General features: G+C 42.7%; 1 protein-coding gene across 5 annotated transcripts in view; it reads right to left on the bottom strand.

Moving 5' to 3' along the window:
• The window catches only part of PPFIBP2 (PPFIA binding protein 2), a 144,823-nt gene that overhangs the window by 96,921 nt on the left and 25,291 nt on the right, over positions 1–22,611 (bottom strand). For 4 of the 5 annotated variants that reach the window (XM_025355980.1, XM_025355982.1, XM_025355981.1 and 1 more), the window contains exon 2: positions 11,791–11,890. In XM_025355980.1, the coding sequence (XP_025211765.1) occupies positions 11,791–11,854 (64 nt within the window). In that variant the 5' untranslated portion in view covers positions 11,855–11,890. Of the gene's footprint in view, positions 1–11,790; positions 11,891–12,853; positions 13,010–22,611 lie in introns of all 5 variants that reach the window. The other variant, XM_025355984.1, reaches the window with a different exon arrangement.

Genomic DNA, 22,611 nt, shown 5'->3' on the forward strand with positions numbered 1-22,611 from the left:
TAAAAAAAAAAAAAAAAAAAAAAAAAAACCCTACTCATATCAATTACAACAAAAGCTCAGTACAGCCTTCATTTAAAAAAAAAAAAAGAGAGACCTTATCTATCAATAAAAAAAATCGCCAATTCACTTCTCACACATAAAACAGGTACAAGGTTCTTATGTGGGTAATTCTAGAATTAAAAAACAAAAGTAAAAATTAAAAATATGGAAAGAAAATATTTTTGCACTAGTAAATAGAACATTTAAAAATGATATTCAATTTTCACCTACGTAAATTGTTGAAAATGCAAATGCAATGATAGTTAATGTTGGCAAGCTCGTATGCTATTCATAAGGGTACCCTCATACACTGTTACTAGACACAAAGACCAGCCTAATCTTTCTGAAAAGCAATTTGGCAAGATACAGGAAAAATATTCATGGCTTTTGACCTAGCAAGTCCAATTCTAGAAAGTTAACCTAAGGAAATATAACCAGACATGTAGTCAAAGATTAATATATAAGAATCATCTCAGCAGCATCTTAATTTTCAAAAAGTAGGGGAAAAATCCCCCCAAATTGCTGAATGTTTAAATAACTTCTGAAACAAAGAATATGATTCATATAGCTATATAAAAAAACAATTATCTAAAGACTCAATAACATGGGGAAATACTTGCCTTATTCAGTAAAAAAAATTATAAATATATGTATACAGTGTATATATACAGAAAAATACACAAATGTTGACAATATTTTCATTACTTTTATAACAATTTGTTTTAAACTTTAAATTTGTTGAATGTAAGTGAGACATTCAAGTTTGACATTTAGTTTGCACAGGGACTGTAGGTTCTCTTGTTCTCTGAAAGTCCCCACAGGATGCTAGACAATATGGAAGAATTCAGGCCTTTATTTGGTCAGGAAATGAAGTGAGTAAACCCAGACAGGTTTCTTCCTTGTGCTATTGATTAGCTTTCCCTCGCTCCATAATTGCATTAGTGAAAGGGGGGAAAACCTGGTAGTATTTCCACAGAACAATCATTTCAGAAAATCCCAGAGCAGGCTTCTTGGTAAGCTAGCCATGTACTGCTTAACGGGGAGCCTTCTGGAAACAGGACAGACTCAACTGCCAGGAGACCCTGTTACCCACAATGAACAAACAGAAAAGCTGAAAAAGATAACACCTTTATTTTATTATTTTTTAAATGTGGAGCCAAGCTTGAAAGACAGTAAAAACCTTGGGTACCAGAAACAGAGTGAACTCAACAGTGAAATTAATTCAAGCTGACTCTACAGTAGCCCGGGGCAAAATATCCAGCTATAGGGAGGAACCGAGCTTGGGGCTTGAGGTTTTAATGTCTCCAGTGAAAGCAGTAAGTTGAAAGTGAGACCCCTATAGAAAGAAAGTACCCCGAAGTATTGCCTATTTCATAAAGGGGTCTGAAAAATTGCACCCAATGGCAGGGAGCCCCCTACGTGTTTATAATACCACATATATACACCCTCCCTCACCCCCAGTTAGACATCAAACCTACAGGCCTCTGCATACTACTGGTATAGTGTCAAATTTCTACTATGCACTTACTACTGAAACCCCAAACCAGAAATCAACATACATGCACACAAAATGGTCCAGAATAGTGCAACACCTAAAGCCTAGCATTAGCAAATGCAAAATCTCCCAGGAGGCTCATTTCCACACTCTACACACATTCCCCGCAATTATCCCCTGTAAAAAAAATTACAACCACAGTGGGAAACAAATCAAAATAGAACAAAAACAATAAATAAAGAAAATGTGTACCCTAAAACCTGGGATTAACAGGACAATTTAGAAGGCACAATAAACCACTAATACTGGATATGCCTAAATATAAGGCAAGATTTATCCCCCAAATTTCTCAGAAAAGGGTAATTCAACTTACAGTCAAGCCTAAAGTTTCTCTTTGGGGCATTCTATTTCATTTTGAGCAACGAAGTATTCAGAGTAGCACAAATGTTTTCAACTTTCAATGCTCACTGAGGTCACCTGAGCAGTTTTACAAACTACAGATGCCTGGGCCCTCCTCCAGGGATTCTAATTTAATTGGTCTGAGGTGTGACCTGGGGTAATAAAAAGTTTTCCAGGTGACACTAAAATGATGCTTAAGCTGAAACCATGGCACTAGCAGATCACCTCAATCAAGTCTAGCTTTGATGGTTATAGAGGTCACCTGAGAATTTTTATTTTAAGGAAGAAAACCAACATTTAATGAAGATGTAGTAATTATTTTTGAGGATAAGACCACATACAATGCAAGTGTTATAGGATTTCATTGAAAGCCTTTTCTTTTCTTATTTTTATTTATTTATTTTTTTTGAGACAGAGTCTCTCTCTGTCACCCAGGCTGGAGTGCAGTGGCACGATCTCAGCTCACTGCAACCTCCACCTCCCAGTGATTCTCCTGCCTCAGCATCCTGAGTAGCTGGGACTACAGGCACGCACCACCACGCCTGGCTAATTTTTGTATTTAGTAGAGACGGGGTTTTGCCATATTGCCCAGGGTGGTCTCGAACTCCTGACCTTGTGATCTGCCTGCCTCCGCCTCCCAAAGTGCTGGGATAAAGGCGTGAGCCACCACACCCGGCTGAAAGCCTTTTAATGATTGCTTTTGAAAACACATAGGTATGTATGTGGTAGTGACTGGGGTTGTTCAGGTATTTTGTTCTCCTCTGCTTGCATTCTTAGTAGGCTTACAGTTCTGTCCCTTGAAGTCACTCATGGTCACATAACTTCCTTTGGCCAATAAACAGAAACTATGTGTATCACTGGGAGAAAGTCTAAGAGCCAGTACACAATTCCCCATATCTCTTCCAACTTCCCTGACTCCTGGCAATAGTGGAGACTCAATCAGCCTGTGTTCAAGTGAAGATGATAAGGACCAGAGCTCTTGGCAGATCTCAGAGAACTTGCAACGTGCACAAGAAGTAAACCTTTGTGTTTCAAACTACTGACATTTCAGTAGTTTCTCACTGCAACATAACTTAGCTTATCTTCATTCATGCAAAATATATATGTTGTACAATTAAGACATATAAACAAGATAAACTTTTAAAGTCTAATCTTTTACTATGTAAATGGAGTTCTTTGGCATGAGATGAAATAGCTGATGACAGCATCATATGTGAATTTTAAAAGTGTTGTATTTAAAACAACTTCCAAGTAAGGATGGTGTGTTCTAAAACCTTGCCACTTAAAAGTGGGGTCCACATGAGTAGCAATAGGAAAACCTGAGAGTTCATTAGAAATACAGAGTCTCAGATCCCATCCCAGACCTACAAATAGGAATCTGCATCCTCAAATGCTCTACAACTGCTCTAGAATGCTAGGATTATTCAAAAAGAGCTCTTATAATGATAGAAACAAAGATAAGTATAAAAAGCTTGAATAAAATTATTTCATCAGATGTGCCAGTGACAGGAATGGTGGCGGGCACCTGTAATCCCAATTACTCAGGAGGCTGAGAATTGCTTGAACCTAGGAGGTGGAGGTTTCAGTGAGCCAAGATTACGCCACTGTACTCCAGCCTGGGCAACAGAGCAAGACTCTGTCTCAAAAAAAAAGAAAAAAACAAGTGCCAATGAGACAAGAAGTTCATAAATTAACATATCATTTTGATTTACTGAAAGCCTTTTAATTAGTGCTTAAACATATAACTAAATCAATACATGAATATTATGAATAAATATTTTGTCTATTTGGGAATATTTGGGCATATTTCATGTTTTATGTAATTAAAGGAGAAAAGGAAGAAATAAAAACCTTAAAGAAAATGAAAGCATGATTTTAAAAAATAGGAAAATTTGAAAAAAAAATACAAACCAAAATAAAGAATGCAGCGAAACAAATTAAAAATTAAATGAACAGGTTAAATAGCAGATGAGAGAATTATTGGAGAGGAAGATAGACCTGAAGAATGCTGCATACAGAGACACAAGTGAAAAATATAAAAGAGGAGTAGCAAGCATGGAATTAAAAAAGAATGACAAAGTCCAACACAATTCTTCAGGAATTCCAGAAGAATACAGAGGATGAAGCAGAGGCAACAAATAAAATGGCTATGAATTTTTCAGAATGGAAAACTTGAGTCCTCTCAGTTTAAAGACACTCACTGAGTCCCAAGAATAATACATCAAAACAAATCCACCGAAGAAACAAGACAGTGAAACTGAAGAACACCAAAGATAAACAGGAAGTTTAAAAACAACCAGAGACAGAAGACAGATACAGATTGCCAGACTTCTCATTAGCAATAAATCCCTGTGACCACAAAATAATACCTATGGATAGTGCCCAACCTACAAGCCTGTATAAGATAAACTATCATTCAAGATTAGGAACATTTAAGGACATTTTTCAAATGACAACTAATACAATCTATTACTCACAGACTATCAAATTTTAAGGAAGAAAACTATATCGTGCAAAAAAAGCAGCAGGATGAAAGAATCAACTATGATTGGAGAGGTTGTTAAAGTTGTTAAACAAAACGCTGCCAATTTAAACAACAATAATTTGGAGAATATAAATAAAGATACTAGAATACTAAACAAACATAATGTGGAAGATGGGGCAGTGATGGGAATTAAAGCATTCTAAGAGCCAAGTATTATTTATTTTATTTTTATTTTATCTTTTGAGATGGAGTCTGGCTCTGTCGCCCAGGCTGGACTGCAGTGGCGCGATCTCAGCTCACTGCAAGCTCCGCCTCCCGGGTTCATGCCATTCTCCTGCCTCAGCCTCCCGAGCTGAGACTACAGGTGCCTGCCATCACGCCCGTCTAATTTTTCACTGTGTTAGCCAGGATGGTCTCGATTTCCTGACCTCGTGATCCGCCCGCCTCGGCCTCCCAAAGTGCTGGGATTACAGGCGTGAGCCACCACGCCCAGCCGTCTTATAAAGAAATTTAATCGTAGTTTAAATTTTTTTCCACACAGAAAACAGCAGGCCAAATGCTTTTATATGTTAATTCTATCAAACATTAAAGAATAATTCTAATCTAAGAAAGTATTTTAGATAAAATATAAAGGCCAACTTGATGCTAACAAAATGGAAAGCCTCAGTAAAATGGACACATTTCTAGAAAAACTTAACTTGCCAAGAAATTAAGAAAACCCATCCACACCATTACAAGAAAAAAGTCTTCAAACAAGAATACATGATGCCCACACAGTTTTGCAGCTCAGTTCCTATACCTACAACTATAGCAAATATTTAAGGAACACATAGTTCCAGCCTTATCCACTCTTTCAGAGAATGGAAAACAAGGCACAGTTCCATAAAGGACTGGGAGATGGGGTCTACCAGTGAGGGAAAAATGGAATGAGGGCTGTCAAACAGCGGGTGCCCCAGTAGCAGTTTTGACCTCTTCATACAAAGGGCAGTCTGCCCCTTAGACACTCCTAAAACCCCCACTCCAGCTCTTCTGAACAAAGTCCTAGCAGGGCTCTCCCACCCCGCAATGGGAAACAGTGAGTCTGTTACTGATGACTGCTATATGAGGCTCCACCTCAGAGAAGCCGGGATAAGACCAGTTAAGGACTGTTCAGAGTATAGTCTCAACAGCCTTCAGCACCACAGCTGACTTCATTCATAGGCCGACGTGAAGAATCTTGGTCTTGATCAGAACTTTCTCTGCCCCTGCACAATCTTTTGTTGTTTTCTTTTTACAAACCCAGACGCTAATCAGAGTTGGCAGAATGGCCGCAGCTGACAGGGCAACCTCTTTAACTGTCATAAAACAGACTCCTCTTAACTATTCCTCCTCAATGAGTACTGCTTGTACATAACTGCATGAGTAACCTCCTGCACAGCCAAGAGGAATAAGTGGCCCTCTGTGCCCTGACCACGTGGCTCTCTGGTCCCCTGCCAGAAGTGGCCTGACAAAGTAGCCACTGAACCTGTCAGTTCACAAATTAAGCCCCATGCAAAATTAGTGTCTGTGGCAGTTGCTCTGGGCCATCCAGAGGGAGGTAATTAAGCAATATATAGTTCAATTTCAATTGTCAACAGTGTAATTCAATTACAGTGTAATTTGCAAGCAGAATCACAGGGACTAATCAGGAGGAAGACTAGATCAAAGGTTAACATCCTACTGAAAACTATAATAATGGTCTTTCATATTGGAACCAAGTCATTATTGACACAGGTCCTAGAGTCTTTAACAGCCACCCTTTCCCAACTTTCTGATATAAAATCCTGAGGTCCAAATCTAGTATAGTCCCACTCTAGTATAGTCTAGTCACCTGGGATTCAGCCATTCAGATTTCAAGAATTCAACTTTACAAGGAGTTTCATTTAATAGTCCTGCTTACAAGGCATTTCTTTTTGCATTTACAAGAACCAATTTCTATCTCTCACACCTCCCAAGTGTTGACCACCTGAGATGAAGGCCATCACACTATGGCTCTGGAGGGGCATAATTACCACTTGCACATTAGGATGTCCTCTCAGAGTACTCCTGGTCTGATTGTTTACAGGAGTGATAATCATCCTGCACTGTTTGCACTTTTTTAGTTGATGGGGGAGGAGATGGACATTTTTTTGCACTAAAAGCTTAATTACATAAACACTGATATCACATGCCCAAAGTGCACTCCTTTTAGAAGGAGTTTTGGAAAGTAAACAGTAACCTAGCCTACTGTAATTAATAAGAGGCAATTCCTTGTTACATAGTATATGATTATTAGTGATCACTGAATAAATTACATCCATTTTAGTAGGAAAATGTGTTGTTTTCGTGTAAGTGGCTACTATTTGGGAGGTGCAGGAAGCCCATAAAGGTTTTTTCCATTGAAATACATGGTAAAACACACTCTTTGGGTATTTGAGTACTTTGATGGAAAAGCAGTTGTGTTTTGGCAGTGGTGGTGGCACTACTTGACATCATGCAATCTGAAATTAATCAGAGAATATGAATAAAGAGAGGAAGATTTAAATGTTCACACAAAAATGTCATTTTTGCAGGATCTATGATATCATGATGTGGTGCCACAGTTTTTCAACTTCTTTAGCTGTGCCACCCTTAAGCAAAGGAACCCTTGTTTGGAAGAAATAACGTAAGATAGACAAGAACAAAACCACTTTGGCTTAGGGATTGTGATCAAGAAGAGAAAAGTATCCTTCCCTCTGTTAATTCTTTTCTCCTACAGACAGCCCCATGCATCAACATAAAAACCAGCCCAGGAATAAAAGGAGCCCGGAAGAGACTCAGATGGCCCTGGACTCAAATCTCAGCAGTATGATGTTGGGGGATAAAAATAATTTAATACTAATATCAATAAAACAAATAACTTGGACCAATTCAGCACTTTCTAGGTGCCTTATTTGCATTAATTCAACCCTCACAATAATATGAGACAGGTACTATTATTACCGCTATTTTATCAATAAGTAAATTGAGGCTCAGAAGAATTAAGCAATTTGTCCAAAGATCCCACAGCCAGCACTAAATGGCTGAGCTGGGATTCAAATCCCTACAATCCAACTCTGTAGTCCACATTAATAACCACAAAATTTCTTAACCTCTTTGGTCCAATTTGGCTCAGCCATTTTAATGCCATCATAAAAATGAGGAAAAGTGTCCCCAACAATCTTGAGAAAAAGTACCCTGAACAAGGCATTCAAAAGAATGATCATTATCTTTATTAAGAATAGCATAGAAAACACGCCCTCCAGATACTCACTAGTAACCTCAATGTTGAATAATGTGTCAAATAGCTCCTGTCAAATATCTATGTGAGCCAGTTACTACTTCAGGGATGGTTCACGGGACATACAAACTACTAGTTTTCCAATAAATAAATAAATAAATAAATAATTTGTTATTCCAAAAAGAATCAGTGAAACAAAGGTGAAAATAGAGAAAATAAATGAAGTTCAGTAGGCAGTCAGATAGAGGATGTATACAGAAACCTATATGTATACCTCCTAACCAATGAAAGGAGATCCTAGTCACAAAAGCAAATAAAAAAAATACATCTAGCATATATTAAATGCTCATTAACTAAAATGCCTAAAACCACCAATTATGGCACTGGAGATACAGTGGCAGAGCCTCTGTCCTTAAGAAACTCACATGCTGGTGCAGGAGGCAGACAATAAACAAAGAGGCAAATATGAATGTAATAGGTCAGGAAATAAGTGCTATAAAGAAGTATAAACAAGATACAAGAACAGAGTTATGTGGGAATGCATGATAGACACAGTCAGGGAAGGCCTTCTGATATGGTAACATTTCAGTATAAGCCTAGATCTGGAGGAGGGCATTCCAGAAAAGGGGAGAGCAAGAGCATGGTTAAAGTGAGATAAGCCCTGGGAACATAAAAGGGATGCATAAAGGGCTGCAAAAACCAAGTCATACCAAGACCTTGCTGGCGATGGTAAGGGTTTTAAACTTTATCCTGAGATGGGAAGCCATTGAGGAGTTTTGGAGAGAGGAGTGATATGACTTAATTTACATTTTCAGGTTTACTCTGCAGCTCTGTGGAAAAGAGTCTATAAAGGAGCAAGAACAGACACAGAGAGCAATCAGAAGACTATGTATCAATCTTGCAGACCCTGGGCAAATCCAGCAATGGATGCACAAGCCGCATACAGTGAAAACCACAAAACTCAGATGGGTGAAATAAGAGCTTTAATAAATAAGAATGCTACCCTGTCCCAGAAAAGATTCAACATGATAAAGATTATTTTTAGTCCCTCATTAATCTATCAAGAACTAACATTTTATAGTGCTTACTATGTGCCAGGCGCTGTTCTAAGCACCTTACGTGTGTTAACACAGGCAACTCTCCAAGATGGGTACTATTACTATTCTCATTTCAAATATGAGGAAACTGAGGCACAGACCATGCAAGTAACTTGTTGTAGAGCTAGGATTTCAAACAAGTAGTCTGGCTACAGGTATTCCTCCCTACCAATCTGCAAAGAACCAATTTGCAAAGAATGTCTTCTCTCTATAAAACTCTCACACCTGCTCCAGACAGAGAAGCCCAGGAGTCCTTCTAGATGGAACCTTCCAAGATGGAGGACTAAGGAATGGAAGGACAGAGCAGTTTGTACTGGAAGATCAGAAGAATAGGTCTCCTGGGTTTCACACAACCCACACTTAGGGCCCCTCTCTCCACACACATCCCAGATTCTCAATTGCAGATCCTGGGTCAAGGCAAGGCCTTAAGGATCCAGTCACATAATGTCTCTCAGAGACAAAATGAATTTTCCCAGAGGCTCTGTCATTTCAGGAATGCCTGTATGGAGAAATCAGGAAGCAGAAAGAGGTACTGACCCCATACAAGGCTACTTTTCTTTAGAAGTCTGATTCATCGCTCAAAAATTCAATATTGTGAAAGTGTCAGTTCTTCCCAACATGATCTAAGTTAAATGCAATCGCAATCAAAATCCCAGAAAGGTACTTTGTGATAAAAAAAAAAAAAAAAAACAAAAAAAAAACCTGACTCTAAATTTCATATGAAGAGGCAAAAGGTAGCCAACATAACATTGAAGAATAAAGTTGGAGGACTGACAGTACCCAACTTCAAGACTTACTATAAAGCTACAGTAATCAACACAGTGTGGTATTGGTGAAAGAAAAAATAAATCCATGAAACAGAATAGAGAGCTCAAAAATAGACCTGAATATGTATCACAAAAATATAATCAAATGGCCTTTGACAAAGCAGCAAAGATAACACATAGAGAAAAGACAGTATTTTCATCCCTCCCTGACAACCATGGAAGAGGTCTGACAGGGGCTTGCTCAGTCTCCCCTTTGCTCTTTGGCTGAAGGCTCTGAAGTGCTGACTGCCTCAGGCATTTTCAGGCAATGATCCTGTGGCTCTTATCCCAATGCACATAAGCTCCCAAGGAGCTCGCAGGTCAGTATCTCTAAAAGGATTGCTAGGAAATCCACTTTCTTGACTCTTTCTCCTCAGTAAGGCATCAGAGACCCTAATCTAGAACATGATATCTGTATTGGCCAGGGTTCTCTAGAGGGACAGAACTAATAAGAGATATGTATACATAAAGGGGAGTTTATTAAGTAGTATTAACTCACACAATCACAAGGTCCCACAATAGGCCGTCTGCAAACTGAGGAGCAAGGAAGCCAGTCACAGTCCTAAAGCTGAAGAACTTGAAGTCTGATGTTCAGGGACAGGAAGCATCCAGCACAGGAGAAAGATGTAGGCTGGGAGGCTAAGCTAGTCTAGACTTTTCATGTTTTTCTTTTTTTTTTTTTTTGGTTTGTTTCTTCATTCTCTTTTTTTTTTTTTTTTTTTAAATTTATTTATTATTATTATACTGTAAGTTGTAGGGTACATGTGCATAACGTGCAGGTTTGTTACATATGTATACTTGTGCCTTGTTGGTGTGCTGCACCCATCAACTCGTCATTTACATCAGGTATAACTCCCAATGCAATCCCTCCCCCCGCCCCCCTCCCCATGATAGGCCNGACTTTTCATGTTTTTCTGCCTGCTTTATATTAGCTAGCAGCTTATTAGATGGTGCCTACCCAGATTAAGGGTGGGTGTGCCTTCCCCAGCCCACTGACTCAAATGTTAATCTCCTTTGGCAGCACTCTCACAGACACACCCAGGATCAATACTTTGCATCCTTCAATCCAATCAAGTTGACACTCAGTATTAAACATCACGACATCCCAGTCTATGGAGCCTCTGAAAAGCAGGACATTAGTCATGGCTTCTCAAGGGCTCTCTATCCACTGAGAAATTGAGAAGCAGACAGATGATAGCTAGAATACATCACAGTACCAACAATAACCTGAAGAAGCTGCAAGACACAGGCACACTCTCCCACCTCAGGCTCAAACACCAAGAGCCCTCTGTAAGTCAGGTGAAACCCTCCAATGGGAAGGAAAAGCAAATGCCTGAGAAGCGGCAGTGTCAGGTACTCTGTGTACTTCCTGGGGTCTAGCCACACTTGGCCCAGTACCTTCCTCCATGCTCTCTTCCAGCCACAGCTCAAACAATGAAGAGCAAAGTCCCAAAGAAGCACATCCAATCTACCAATGAGGCTACTGAAGTGTACCAGGTCAAGTCAGAAGATTTGGGACCTTCTGGAAAGATTTCCAACAAAAGGTTTGGTCTAATCAATACGGGCTTCTGGTTGCTCCCGTAAAGAAAGGAATCAGCTGGAACAGCTAATGGATAGTACTTTCAAATTAACCACAGCTTTGCTAGATCTTTTCTTAAAAAAAAAAAAAAAAAAAAAAAGTCCCCTACCGGCTAATGCAAATATTAAAACCAAACAGTTGAGATGGATAAAAAACAATATGGCATAAAGAACATTTGAATCACTAATTGAATCAAAACAAAACTGCCTCCCATCTCTGAAACACACTAGAGACCATCTGAGGAAGCTGACACCTGCATTAGGTGGCAAAGTCTGCTAGATTTCAAGTTTCAGATCAGCTGTAATAAGCCATGAAAAGCCCTGAAAATTTTACATTAGAATCAGTCTCACTGAACCCAAACTGCCTCGCAGCCAGAATCCAAACTGAGGCGGTAGATGGTAGGTACATCCGCACTGTCTCAGTGGAGACCAGAACGATCACACCAGACATCAGAGAGTGGTATAAGTTCGTATCAAAGAAAAAAAGAGAGTTGATATACACAATAACACTATTGAAAAATAAATACAACAAGGGACTTTTCTCTATGCCAAAAAAAAAAAAAAAGTAAAAGGAGAGAAGCAGTTTCTGGAATGTGGAGGATGAGACCTCAGTTGCTGGGGTTCCCTGGGCATACCTGCAATGATCCCGTCCATTTGCTCCAGGGCAGCTTCCAGCGCATGACTAGCATCAGAAGCCATGACTCCTTTTGCCTGCCTAGTCTCCTCCTCTTCTTACTGAAAATTCAAATACAGAACAAAAGAAAAATTAGAGAGTTTCACGTTACGCACACAAGATCACAAAAACCTTTCATTCCATCATCACACAATGTGTTTTCATAAGAATCATAATAGCCGACATGTAGTTTCTGCATCTCCACAGCCTTTCCCCTCCTGGCATGAGTGCTTTTTCCATGAACCTTTAGTACACAACCCCATTCACTTCTGTAATGAAAAACCACCAGGGCTCTCCAGAGTCACCTGTGGCAGCAAGATGGCAATTGTTAACACCTCACCAGGTGTAACAATTGGAGACCCAGGTTCCAGAAGCTCCAACCCCACTGTTTCACTGAGTCTACTTTGCCACTCCACTAAGTGGCGTAGGAGAGCAGCGTACCTAACAGGGATACTGCCATGGCCAGGGCGTACAAGGCAATGCAGTGCAAAGGCAGGGCCTGGGACAGTCCCTGCAGGCATTTAACTGTCTTACATCTGCATTTGCCCTAGGCCTGCAGTGCTTTCCTTGGGTGGGTGTGAGCCAGGCTGAGAGGGCTCAAATGCCACTTCCACTCCTTCAATTGGGAAAGGGTGCACTGCCTAGGAAGGCTACAGGCCACGAGGATGTAGAGAGAGCACTGTCGCAGGAGCACTGTAACTGGCCATCTTAGATCCACTCTACCCAGCACCATTCGAGGTTCAGAATCCCATCTTTTCAGGGCAGATGAACACCTGCAAGGATACACAGTCCAGTCACTCCCATAATGCTGTATCCCCTAGCTATAGCAAAGGGGAACTGCTCAGTGCCTCTCCCCTGTCCCTTGGGCAATTGCTTCCATCTCTAGACAACTCTACCTCAAGGAAGGTCTTTAGTTTAAACTCTCTTCCTGCCACCTCCTCTCATTTTTCTTGTTCCCCACCCTCTCCCTGGGTAGCAGGGAGGGATTTACAATACCACTTGTAATCTCAAGAGAATTAGCTCACGTCTGTAAACTACAGGAGTTGCTGTTTGCTCATTCAGCAAATCTACACATGTGCCTAATGGCCATACATGCTATGGAGGACAGAGGCACAGCTCCCACACTCAAGCATTGTGCAGCACAGGAAACAGGTGGTTCTGAAGCTCTTTGCCAGTTTTTCCTGTGAAGTGGGACATTTAGAGTGAAGACAGGAAAATGGGCACCACCCAGGAGTGGCTTTGGAGATGGTGTGGATAAGCATACCAAGACCAAGGAACAACACTTAACTGCACCAGGAAGTAACAGTTAAAATTCACAGGCTCCAAAGTCAGATAGCTTGAGTTCAGACCCAGCTCTGCTATGTACTATGTGATCTCTGAGCCTCAGTTTCTTCATCTGTAAAATGGGGATAACAGCATCTAATCCATAGATGTCATGATTAAAATTATGTAGAGAGCACTAAGCATATTCCTTTGCACAAAGTGTTCAATATGTTAGCTGTTTTTTGTTTGTTTGTTTGTTTATTTTAAGTGAGGATATAACATCAGGACATATTTTTGTCAGCTCAGAGGAAACTTTAAACAAAAATAGGTAGGTGCAGGGAGGGAGAACCAGATAAACTCAGGAGGCTGGTTTGTTTGGAGGTGGCAGGCATGGGGAAGGAAGATAAGCAACCATGCTTGTGAAGGGGGGAGAGGGCAGGGATTTACAGGTGCTAAGGCCAAGGAAGGTTCAGAAGCAGGCATTCAGCCTCGGGGGTCAAGAACCACCGCACAGTGAGCTTAGAGGGAATGAGAATGGGAGCTCTCAGGGGTGTCGGGGAACTTCAGTGTACCTTAGGGCCCTGGCAGGAGCCAGAAAAGGCTGCAACAAGGAACAGAGCTGCTCCGAGGTGAGATGAGCAGCCCAGGCTGCTACAGAGTGAACACGGTGTGGAAATCCTGGGGCCTGAATGGAGCCACCTTCGGACAGGATAAAAGAAGAGGTAGCAGGGAAAAGGGGGGAAGCAGAAGGAGGGAAACAATCTGCAGACTGTCACCTGTTCAGCATAAGGGATATTAAAAGTTTGAAATAATCCCTCCAAATCCTTCCCACTGCTCTTTCAATAAGGGGAAAATTCCCAACTCCTTACTGTGGCCTATGACGCAGGTCTCAGGATCAGGCCAGGCCATGCTCACATTTCTCCCCTCATGGCTCCTCATGCTTCAGCAGCACTGGTCTCCTGTCTGCTCCCAAGTCCTCCAAGACCTTCCCTCCTCTGCAATACACCTGCCATCCCCCTACCCTGAGCTCACTTCCTGGTTCTCTGTACAGCTGATTTATTCTCATCCTTCAGGTCTCAGATCCAAAGTATCAGAAAGGTCTTCCCCACACTACCCTCCCGGCACCAGGTAAAGCAGCCCCTTCAAGGCACAACAAATCCACAGTATCTTGTTCTATGTATTTGTTTCCTTGCTAACTGGCCACCTTCTCACAGAGGCAGAGGGACCCTGTCTGCCTTGTTTACTCCTAGGTTCCCACTGTCTAGCAGATAGATACTTACGAATAAATGGATAGATCCATGCAGCCAGCATTGTGCTAGGGCCTAGAAGGATACTGATAAATCAGACCTAGTCTCTGACCCCCATGAACCACACAATCTAGTGGAGGAGATGGAAGTATGAACAAATAATTATGACACAGTGCAAGGTGTGTTGATAGAGGCAGGTGTGCAACTTCCCTGGGTCTTGAAGGATGATAGAAGCTTTCTCAGAAGGTGAGGAGGAGAATGCTGTTCCAGGCAGAGAATGTGGTGCACATGAAAGCCAGGGAAGCATGCACAGGCAGGATGTAGTTGGCAAAGACCAAAGTGGTTGATGAGATTATGCAGCAGCACCCAGCTGCTCAAGATGAGTCAAAGCCTTCCATGGAATTCACATATGCAGTACAAGGGCAATGCATGAGAGGAGCCTGGGAATCACACCCACCACATCAGGGGACTGGATGCCAGTGCCTAACAAATCAAGTGGCTTCAGATGTAAACATGACAGAGTGTCAAATCCAGAGGGCCCAGGCTATGTGCCCCTGCAACAGAAGGGCCATAAAACAAGACCCACGGGCCCTCTGCCCAGCGATGAGTTTGCACTTGGCAAACAGTAAGCTGGGTGGACCCGTGGGAGCTGGCCTGAAGTGAAACATGATTCAAGGTGTATCCTATTCACAATGCATGACTAGCATCAGAAGCCATGACTCCTTTTGCCAGCCTATTTTCCTCTTCCTGAAAATTCAAATACAGAACAAAGAAACATTACAGAGAGTTCCACATATGCATACAAGACCACAAAACCGCTTAAATCCATTGTCATACAATGTACTTTCATAAGAATCCTAGGAGCCGATGTGTAGTTTCTGACAACACAGAAGCAACCAAATAGAAGAGATGCACAGGGCAAGGGACCGGGTGGGGTGGGGAATGCATGGAGCTTCCATAGCCTCTCCAGGGCTGCTACCCAGCAGCACTTCCAGGGGTTGACCAACCCCAAAGTTCTCCAAACCCCTTCCTTCATTTAGGGTTTCTTATAGAAGTTCCATTCCATAGACATGATTAATCCAATCAGTCCTTGGTGATCGAACTCAAGCTCCAGCCCCACTCTCCTCCCTGAGGTAGGAGTCAGGAGGATGGGGAGTGGAGCTGAAAGTTCTAACCCTCTAATCACAAGGTTGGTTTCTCTGGTAACCAGCCCGTCCTGCAGGAGTCGCCTCATTAGCATAAAGTTGAGTAAGGTTGAAAGGGGCTTATGAATAACAAAAGTTGCCCCTTTTCTGTGCTAGGAAACTGGAAGGAGACCAACCATATATATTTTTTATTATAGTAGTCCCCTCTTATCCTTGGGGGATACATTCCAAGACCCCCAGTGAAAGCCCGAAACAGTGGATGGTACCAAGCCCTATATATAGAATACAATGTTTCCTGTACGTACAGACCTATGATGAACTTTAATTTACAAATTAGGCATGGCACAGTAAGAGATTAACAGTAATTAGTAAGAAAATAGAACAATTATAATAATACACTGTCGAAACATTATGCGAATGTGTTTTTTTATTTTGTTTTTGCTTTTTTTGAGACAGGGTCTCACTCTGTCACCCAGGCTACAGTGCAGTGGCACGATCTCGGCTCACTGCAACCTCCACCTTCCAGGCTCAAGCAATTCCCGTGCCTCATCCTCCTAAGTAGCTGGGATTATAGGTGTGCACCACCACGCCCAGCTAATTTTTGTATTTTGGGTAGAAGACAGGATTTCACCATGTTGGTCAGGCTGATCTCGAACTCCTGGCCTCAAGTGATCCCCCCACCTCGGCCTCCCAAAGTGCTGGGATTATAGGCTTGAGCCACCATGCCTGGCCCTGTCTCTTTCAAAATACCTTACTGGATGGTACCTTGGGTAACCAAACCCCGGGAAAGCAAAACCATGGGTAAGAGGGGGCTACTGTATATCATAGTATCACAGGTCTCAGAGGTAAACGTGCTGTCTGATGACATGCAGTGTGTTGTTCAGTGGCTTCCACATCGGTTCCTCCCACAGGGACACGGTATCTCCTAGGGAGCCAGGGCTCATCAGGGATATGGGGCTTAACTGTACCAAGCTCCAGAAGCAACATGCCAGGGAGAAGACAGAGGGAGCCAGAATCCAAGACAAAATCCCAAGTAACATGTGAAAAATCAGGATATCATCTAAGCAGATGGTGGGAAGTAGATTTTTTTTTTTTTTTAAAAAAGGAGTCTCACTCTGCCACCCAGGCTAGAGTACAGCAGTGCAATCTCAGCTCACTGCAACCTCCGCCTCCCAGGTTCAAGCAAATTCTCCTGCCTCAGTCTCCCAAGTAGCTGGGACTACAGGCACCTGCCATCACTCCCGGCTAATTTTTTGTATTTTCAGTAGAGACAGGGTTTCACCGTGTTAGCCAGGATGGTCTCAATCTCCTGACCTCGTGATCCACCCGCCTTGGCCTCCCAAAGTGCTGGGATTACAGGCATGAACCGGGATGTAGAATTTAAATCATGCTCCCCAGCAATGAGAGGAGAGCTACAGCAGCTAGTCGAGGGCTTTACACAGCACGGACAACAGAGGAATCAACAATGTGCCATGGGGACTGTACGAGGGGCACCTAACCAGCCCAGGAAAGAAAGGAGCGGACACAGAGAAGGACATTGCTCTTATCACAAACAATACAGTGACAGTTGTTACATGGAACCAAAGCACTTTTCATTCTCTCTGGACACTTAACATAGCTGGCATTTGACCCTAATGAGCAGGCTGGCTTCTGATACTGAGACACTGTCTCATCCCTGGCCATAAAGATAAGGCAGGGTATGTTGTTTAAGAAAAAATGCAGTCCATCCACAATTCATCCTTCCTTCACTCACAGACCTATATGTGAGTATAGGTCTCACATATATGTGCTGTCATCTTCCTATCTGGGACAGCGTCTGAGGTTGGGGCTCTTGCTCATTACAGGACTTAACCCTTCTCTTCGCTACCAGTGAGGGAGAAAATGATCCCACACCCCCTTAGCTGTAAATGCAGCCAGTGAGGAAGTAATAGCCATGTTTTAGAATGGCAAGGTATATGACATGCCACAGCCACATGAACTGCACCACACAAAGGCCAGTTTGGCACCTGGAAGTTGATTAGGGAGCAAGATCTGTATGTGTGCTAAAATTTAGAAAGTGAGTCACAATTGATCCTCATCATCTGGTATGTTCTGAGGCAAACAGTGATTTATATACTACGTTAACTCCTTTCATGTTTGGCAAAAGAAAATTCTAAGTAGGCAGCATCCACTGATTAAGGTGAGTTTGAAGCAAGTAAACCTTAATTTACCCCACTCACACTGAATTCCATTTCTAAACTTCTTTTCTCTCAATAAAAATGGTTAGGGTTGTAACTGACGTTTGGAGCAGGCTAACACAGCTTTGGATGCTGAAATGAACTAGGAACAGATCTGGAAGTCACCGCTATTCCCTGTTCCTCCAGGATATTCTGGGCCTTGGACACAGTTCGGCTACAGCCGAGACCTGACTCCTCAGCAGCTGCCACTAGACAGGGGCCAGTATTTCTGCCAGAAGGCAAGGCCTGGGGAAGGAGGCCTCAGCCAAGAACCCCACCACAACCACAGAACCTAACTCCTTTCCTACCTCTCCCTTCCCCAAGTGGCAAACAGATGACAAAGAAGTGTCACCATATCACAAGAAACTGGAGTCTTTTCCCCACAATTTACAGGCTTCCCATAAGCCATAGCTGCTCTTAAATGGTTATTTTAAGAAATACCTTTTGCTATCCCTAGGCTTAAGAGAAAGCCTCTTAAAAGGATATAAGAAACCTCTTTGGTAGAGTGGAGCAAGAAGCCATTTGGAGCGTCCAGAAATAAAAAGGACAAAGACAGATATGAAGGAATTTGATGGCAGCGCTAACAACATCCCATATTAACCAATAACTACTTTCTTTCTAAAGGACAAAGGAGAGAGAGTACAGCTTTTATAGACAGACGAATTAAAACATGGGCTCTGCTGCATAATGGCTGTGAGTCTTTTAACCTCTTTTAGCCTCAATTGTCTCATCTGTAAAATCAGTATAAAATCACTTTCATTGTTATGGGCAAATGTAAATAAGACAGAACTCAGATAAACACTGCAGGCTGAACCTAAACATTTAATTTAACTGCTCATTTAAACAAGAGAGAGATTTATTCTGAAAGACATAAACTCAAAAGGACACAATGTCATAGCCATAAGGGAAATGCTAGGGTACAGTTCTGCAGCAAGCCTGCAAGGTCAGCCTTGGGAGAGACTTCATCAGTAATACGAAATTGACAGAATACCTGGTGCATCTGAACATCTTAACAGACTTATATAATTGCTGAAGACCTTGTTTAATTCAATAAGAACAGATAATGACAACTGGGGGAAAATAATAAAGCAGCACAACAAGCATTTTTCTAAGAGCTACAGATAAAAATACAGGACTAGAAGAATTAAGGAGCTCCATCTGAGGAGGAACAATGGGGTGGGGAGGTGGAGAGGTGGCTGTTTTAACAAATTACATACAATTATTTGAGTCTTTAAATTGTGTGGATATATAGTGGTGACGAAAATTAGAAGAAATAAAAAAGATTAAAAGAGATAATACATGTGGCATGCAGGCACAGTGCCAAGATTAAATTAATGCGGCGTCTGTCTCCTCTTTAGTTACCATATATTGGGCAGATAACTGTTAGCTACTTGCTAAGGGTTTACCCAACATTATCTCACGTAATCCCCACACCAGTTAGGAATTATTCTCCCCCGTTACAGATGAGAAAACAGATTAGGCAATTTGCCTGAGGATGCACACCATTTTTCCTCCTGTTCTTCCACTTTCCTGAGACAGAAACCCATTTGGAGGGTTCTAAGGATACAGTTGACATGATCTGACTTAACCTTTTAAAAGGATTACTCTGGCTGCTGCTTGGAAAATAGACTGCAGGGGATGCAGCAGTGAACCCAGGAAACCCGGCAAGAGATGAAGTGACTCAGATCATAATAAATTAGATGTTCTAATTCCTGATATACCTTGAGGACAAAGCCCGTAAGATTTACTGATAAACTGGACATAGGCATGAGAGAGCAGAGTCAAGCGTGCCTACACGGTTTTTGCCCTGAGTACCTAGAGAATGTGGAGGTCTGCAGAAGCAACAATGTAGGGTTTCCGGGGATGAAATCAGGAGATTGGTTTTGGAAACATTCAACTTAAGATGTCTACAGACACCGAGGAAGTTACGCTAAGTAGCCATTTGGAAATAGGAGTCTGATGTTTACAAAGTCTGGGATGGAGATGTCAAATACATCTTCATAAAGATGTATTTAAGCAATTGCATGAAGTGACTTAAGAAGTGGTATTAAAACAGAGGAAGCCCCAGGACTCCCTGAAACATTCCACCATGCAGCCACCGCGGAGAAGAGGAATGGACAAAGGAGACAGGAGGAGCAGCCAGAAGCGAGAGTGGCACCCAGAAGCCAACCGAAGGGTTTCTGGATAGAGGGCGCAGTCAGGTGCACCAAATGCTGCTGAATAAGACCAGAGCACTTCTCTCCAAACTCACACTAGTGGTGATCTCACCTGCTCACACAGCCTCACCTGTCCCTGTATTACCTCACCCTAGATGACTACAATAGCCTCCTAACCGGTTACCCTTCTCCGAGCAGCCCTCCCCATTCACTCTGCACTGAAGATTCACCTATCTCAGTGGTCCTCAAACTCTGCTATTAATCAGAATCACCCTGAGAACTAATCGAGCAAGAAGCCCAACCTCCTGTAAGTAGAGTGCCTGACCTTTATGGCTGATCTAGTCATTCGGGTGATTCTGATTCTGACCAAAGTTGAGGAACTGATGGAATGCAAACACAGCCCTGCACCAGGCACCCTTTTGCTTAGACAGCCTCAGGGGCTGGCCACCAGCCACAACAGTAGAAATCATGGTTTATCATCATATGGACTCAACCTCCTTGGTTACAGCTTTAACTTTTACCATACATACCTTTTGGCAGACCTCTGCCCCACCCTAACCAGATGCCTTATCACTAGTGGACTGATCCCAATTGTTAGTTAATTGTCTGTCTGTCTGCACTGCTTTCCAGCTTTTATGCCCATGCCTACTGCTGTCCCTGCTAAATTCCCATCAAGCCAGCTCTTCCAGGTAATTGTACTTAATTCTGGCTACCTAAGTGGGATCTCCCTGATTATCTTTTTCACCCGGAAGGAAAGGGATGACAGCAGCTGTGCACAACCATCTCCCTGACAACTGTGCCATGTGTCTGGGTCCCTGTGGGGTCCCCCATTCTGTAAGCACTGGATAAATGTTTACAGATTTATTGATAAAATAACCAATTCATTGTCCATGGGAGGCTAAAGCCTGGGAGATAGTGGGGACTGGAGTGAGGTTACAGCAGGTTCCCCACAACAGCCCCAAAATCTTCCTATCCTGAACACCCACCTCCCTCTCTATATTCTCACAATGGGTGGCACCCAAATGCTTCCCATCCCACCTTGGTGATGCCACCATGGTCACCAAGATAAAAACCTGGGAATCAGCCTTGGACCTTCCCTTTTGTTACCCATATCCAACTGGGCACCAGATCTGGTAAAATCTCCTTCCTCACCCTCTTTCAGATCTGTCCCCTCATCTTCACCCACCCTGCCATCATCTATCAGAGTGGCTGCACTGGCTTCTAACCAGTTTCTCTGCCTCCAGCCTCACTGCTCCCCCATACACCTCATCCTTCACACTGCTGCCAGGAGGATGGGTCTATTTCACAAATTTTACCAAGGCTCCCCAGGGTTCACAATGCTTCACCAGCTTTCTATCACCCAGGCAACAAAGGGGTGCCTGGGGACCTGGAGAGGAAGTTAAGGACCCACAAGAGCAGTTAGGAGAGTGGGCTCTGTAGTCAGACCTACATGTAGATCCAAGTTCTTTGCTTCATGAGCTGTGCCCCTGACAAGCTCCTTAACATTACTGAACCTCATTTTACCTATTTATAAAATTCAGGTGAAAAGAGACACATTGTGGGATTGTAGAGATTCAAAACTGGGTGGGAGTTCACAACCCCAGCAGTTGTAATTCTCCTGGCTATATCTGGCTCCTGCCCTGAGCAACAGCCAAGCTATTGTCTCCAGTTTACTTCTGCTTTGGGGGCTTCTTTGGTGTTTTAGCTGAAGTCCTTCATTCCACCTGCTCGACTCCCACTCCTGTTTTGAGGCCAAATTCCATCATCATTATCTCCAAGGATCCTCTTCCATCCCCCAGATGGAAGTGACTGCTCCTGAATGGGTTTGTCCCCCCTCGCCACTCCCAGGACAGACCTTTCTAGGGCACTTTTGTCTGAGTGGTAAGGCCCTCACAGGCAGGGCCATGTCTCTGACCCCGGAGCTCAGCTCCCATTCTAAAAGGGAGAAAGTGAAAGGAAATAAAGAGGTCACTGGTCTACACTGGCGAGGCTCTCAGCATAGCAGTTGAAGTTGTCCCCACCTTCTGCCGGGGCCACAAGCTGTACCTGTCCTCTACAGATCCTATACCATCCTGAGGTCACCACTCCCACAGGATCAGATCTGACAGTGGAGAGAAGCCGCACACCTGGCCTGCGAAGATAGCTCCTCAGAGCAATGGCAGAGCCCACAGACACTGGCTTTATATCACAACGCTAAATTTCACTCAGGACAGAGGAGCTCAACACAGCAAGACATCCTGTCAGGACAAAGAGGAGCCATAGCAGGACAGAGGGGCCAGGCTGCTGAGAACATTGCTATCAGAGTTGCTGAATGCCTTTAGTGAATGTCGGAGTCTAATAAAAGTGAAGAGGCAGAGCTTTGTTCTCTTTTGTCAATGAATAGAAGCTTAAGTAGCCTAAAAGAAGCTGAAGATGAGAAAATAGAAGAATGCCACTGAAGGTGAACAAGCATGCTTAACTGGTCCCCATCTAATCATATTATCAGTAACTCCTAAGAGCAAACATTTGTTTAAAGCTTTATAGTGACAAAAATATTTGGCACATACAAGGTTCCTTGTTTACACCTAAACATCCTAGATCAGGCTGTTCTGATTAGTCAGTTAAGCTCAGGCCGGTGGGGGCTGAGATCTGTCAGAACAGCCGAAATGGGCCCTGAATCTAGACGCAGGCTGGCAGTGCTGGGTGGCGGCAGGGGATGAATGCAATATTTCTTGCTTAGCATCTTTTTCCCGCTATACCAGGTTAGTGAGTTGTGT

The sequence above is a fragment of the Theropithecus gelada genome, chromosome 14 (genome assembly GCF_003255815.1).
Source record: "Theropithecus gelada isolate Dixy chromosome 14, Tgel_1.0, whole genome shotgun sequence".
Classification (NCBI taxonomy): Eukaryota; Metazoa; Chordata; class Mammalia; order Primates; family Cercopithecidae; genus Theropithecus; species Theropithecus gelada.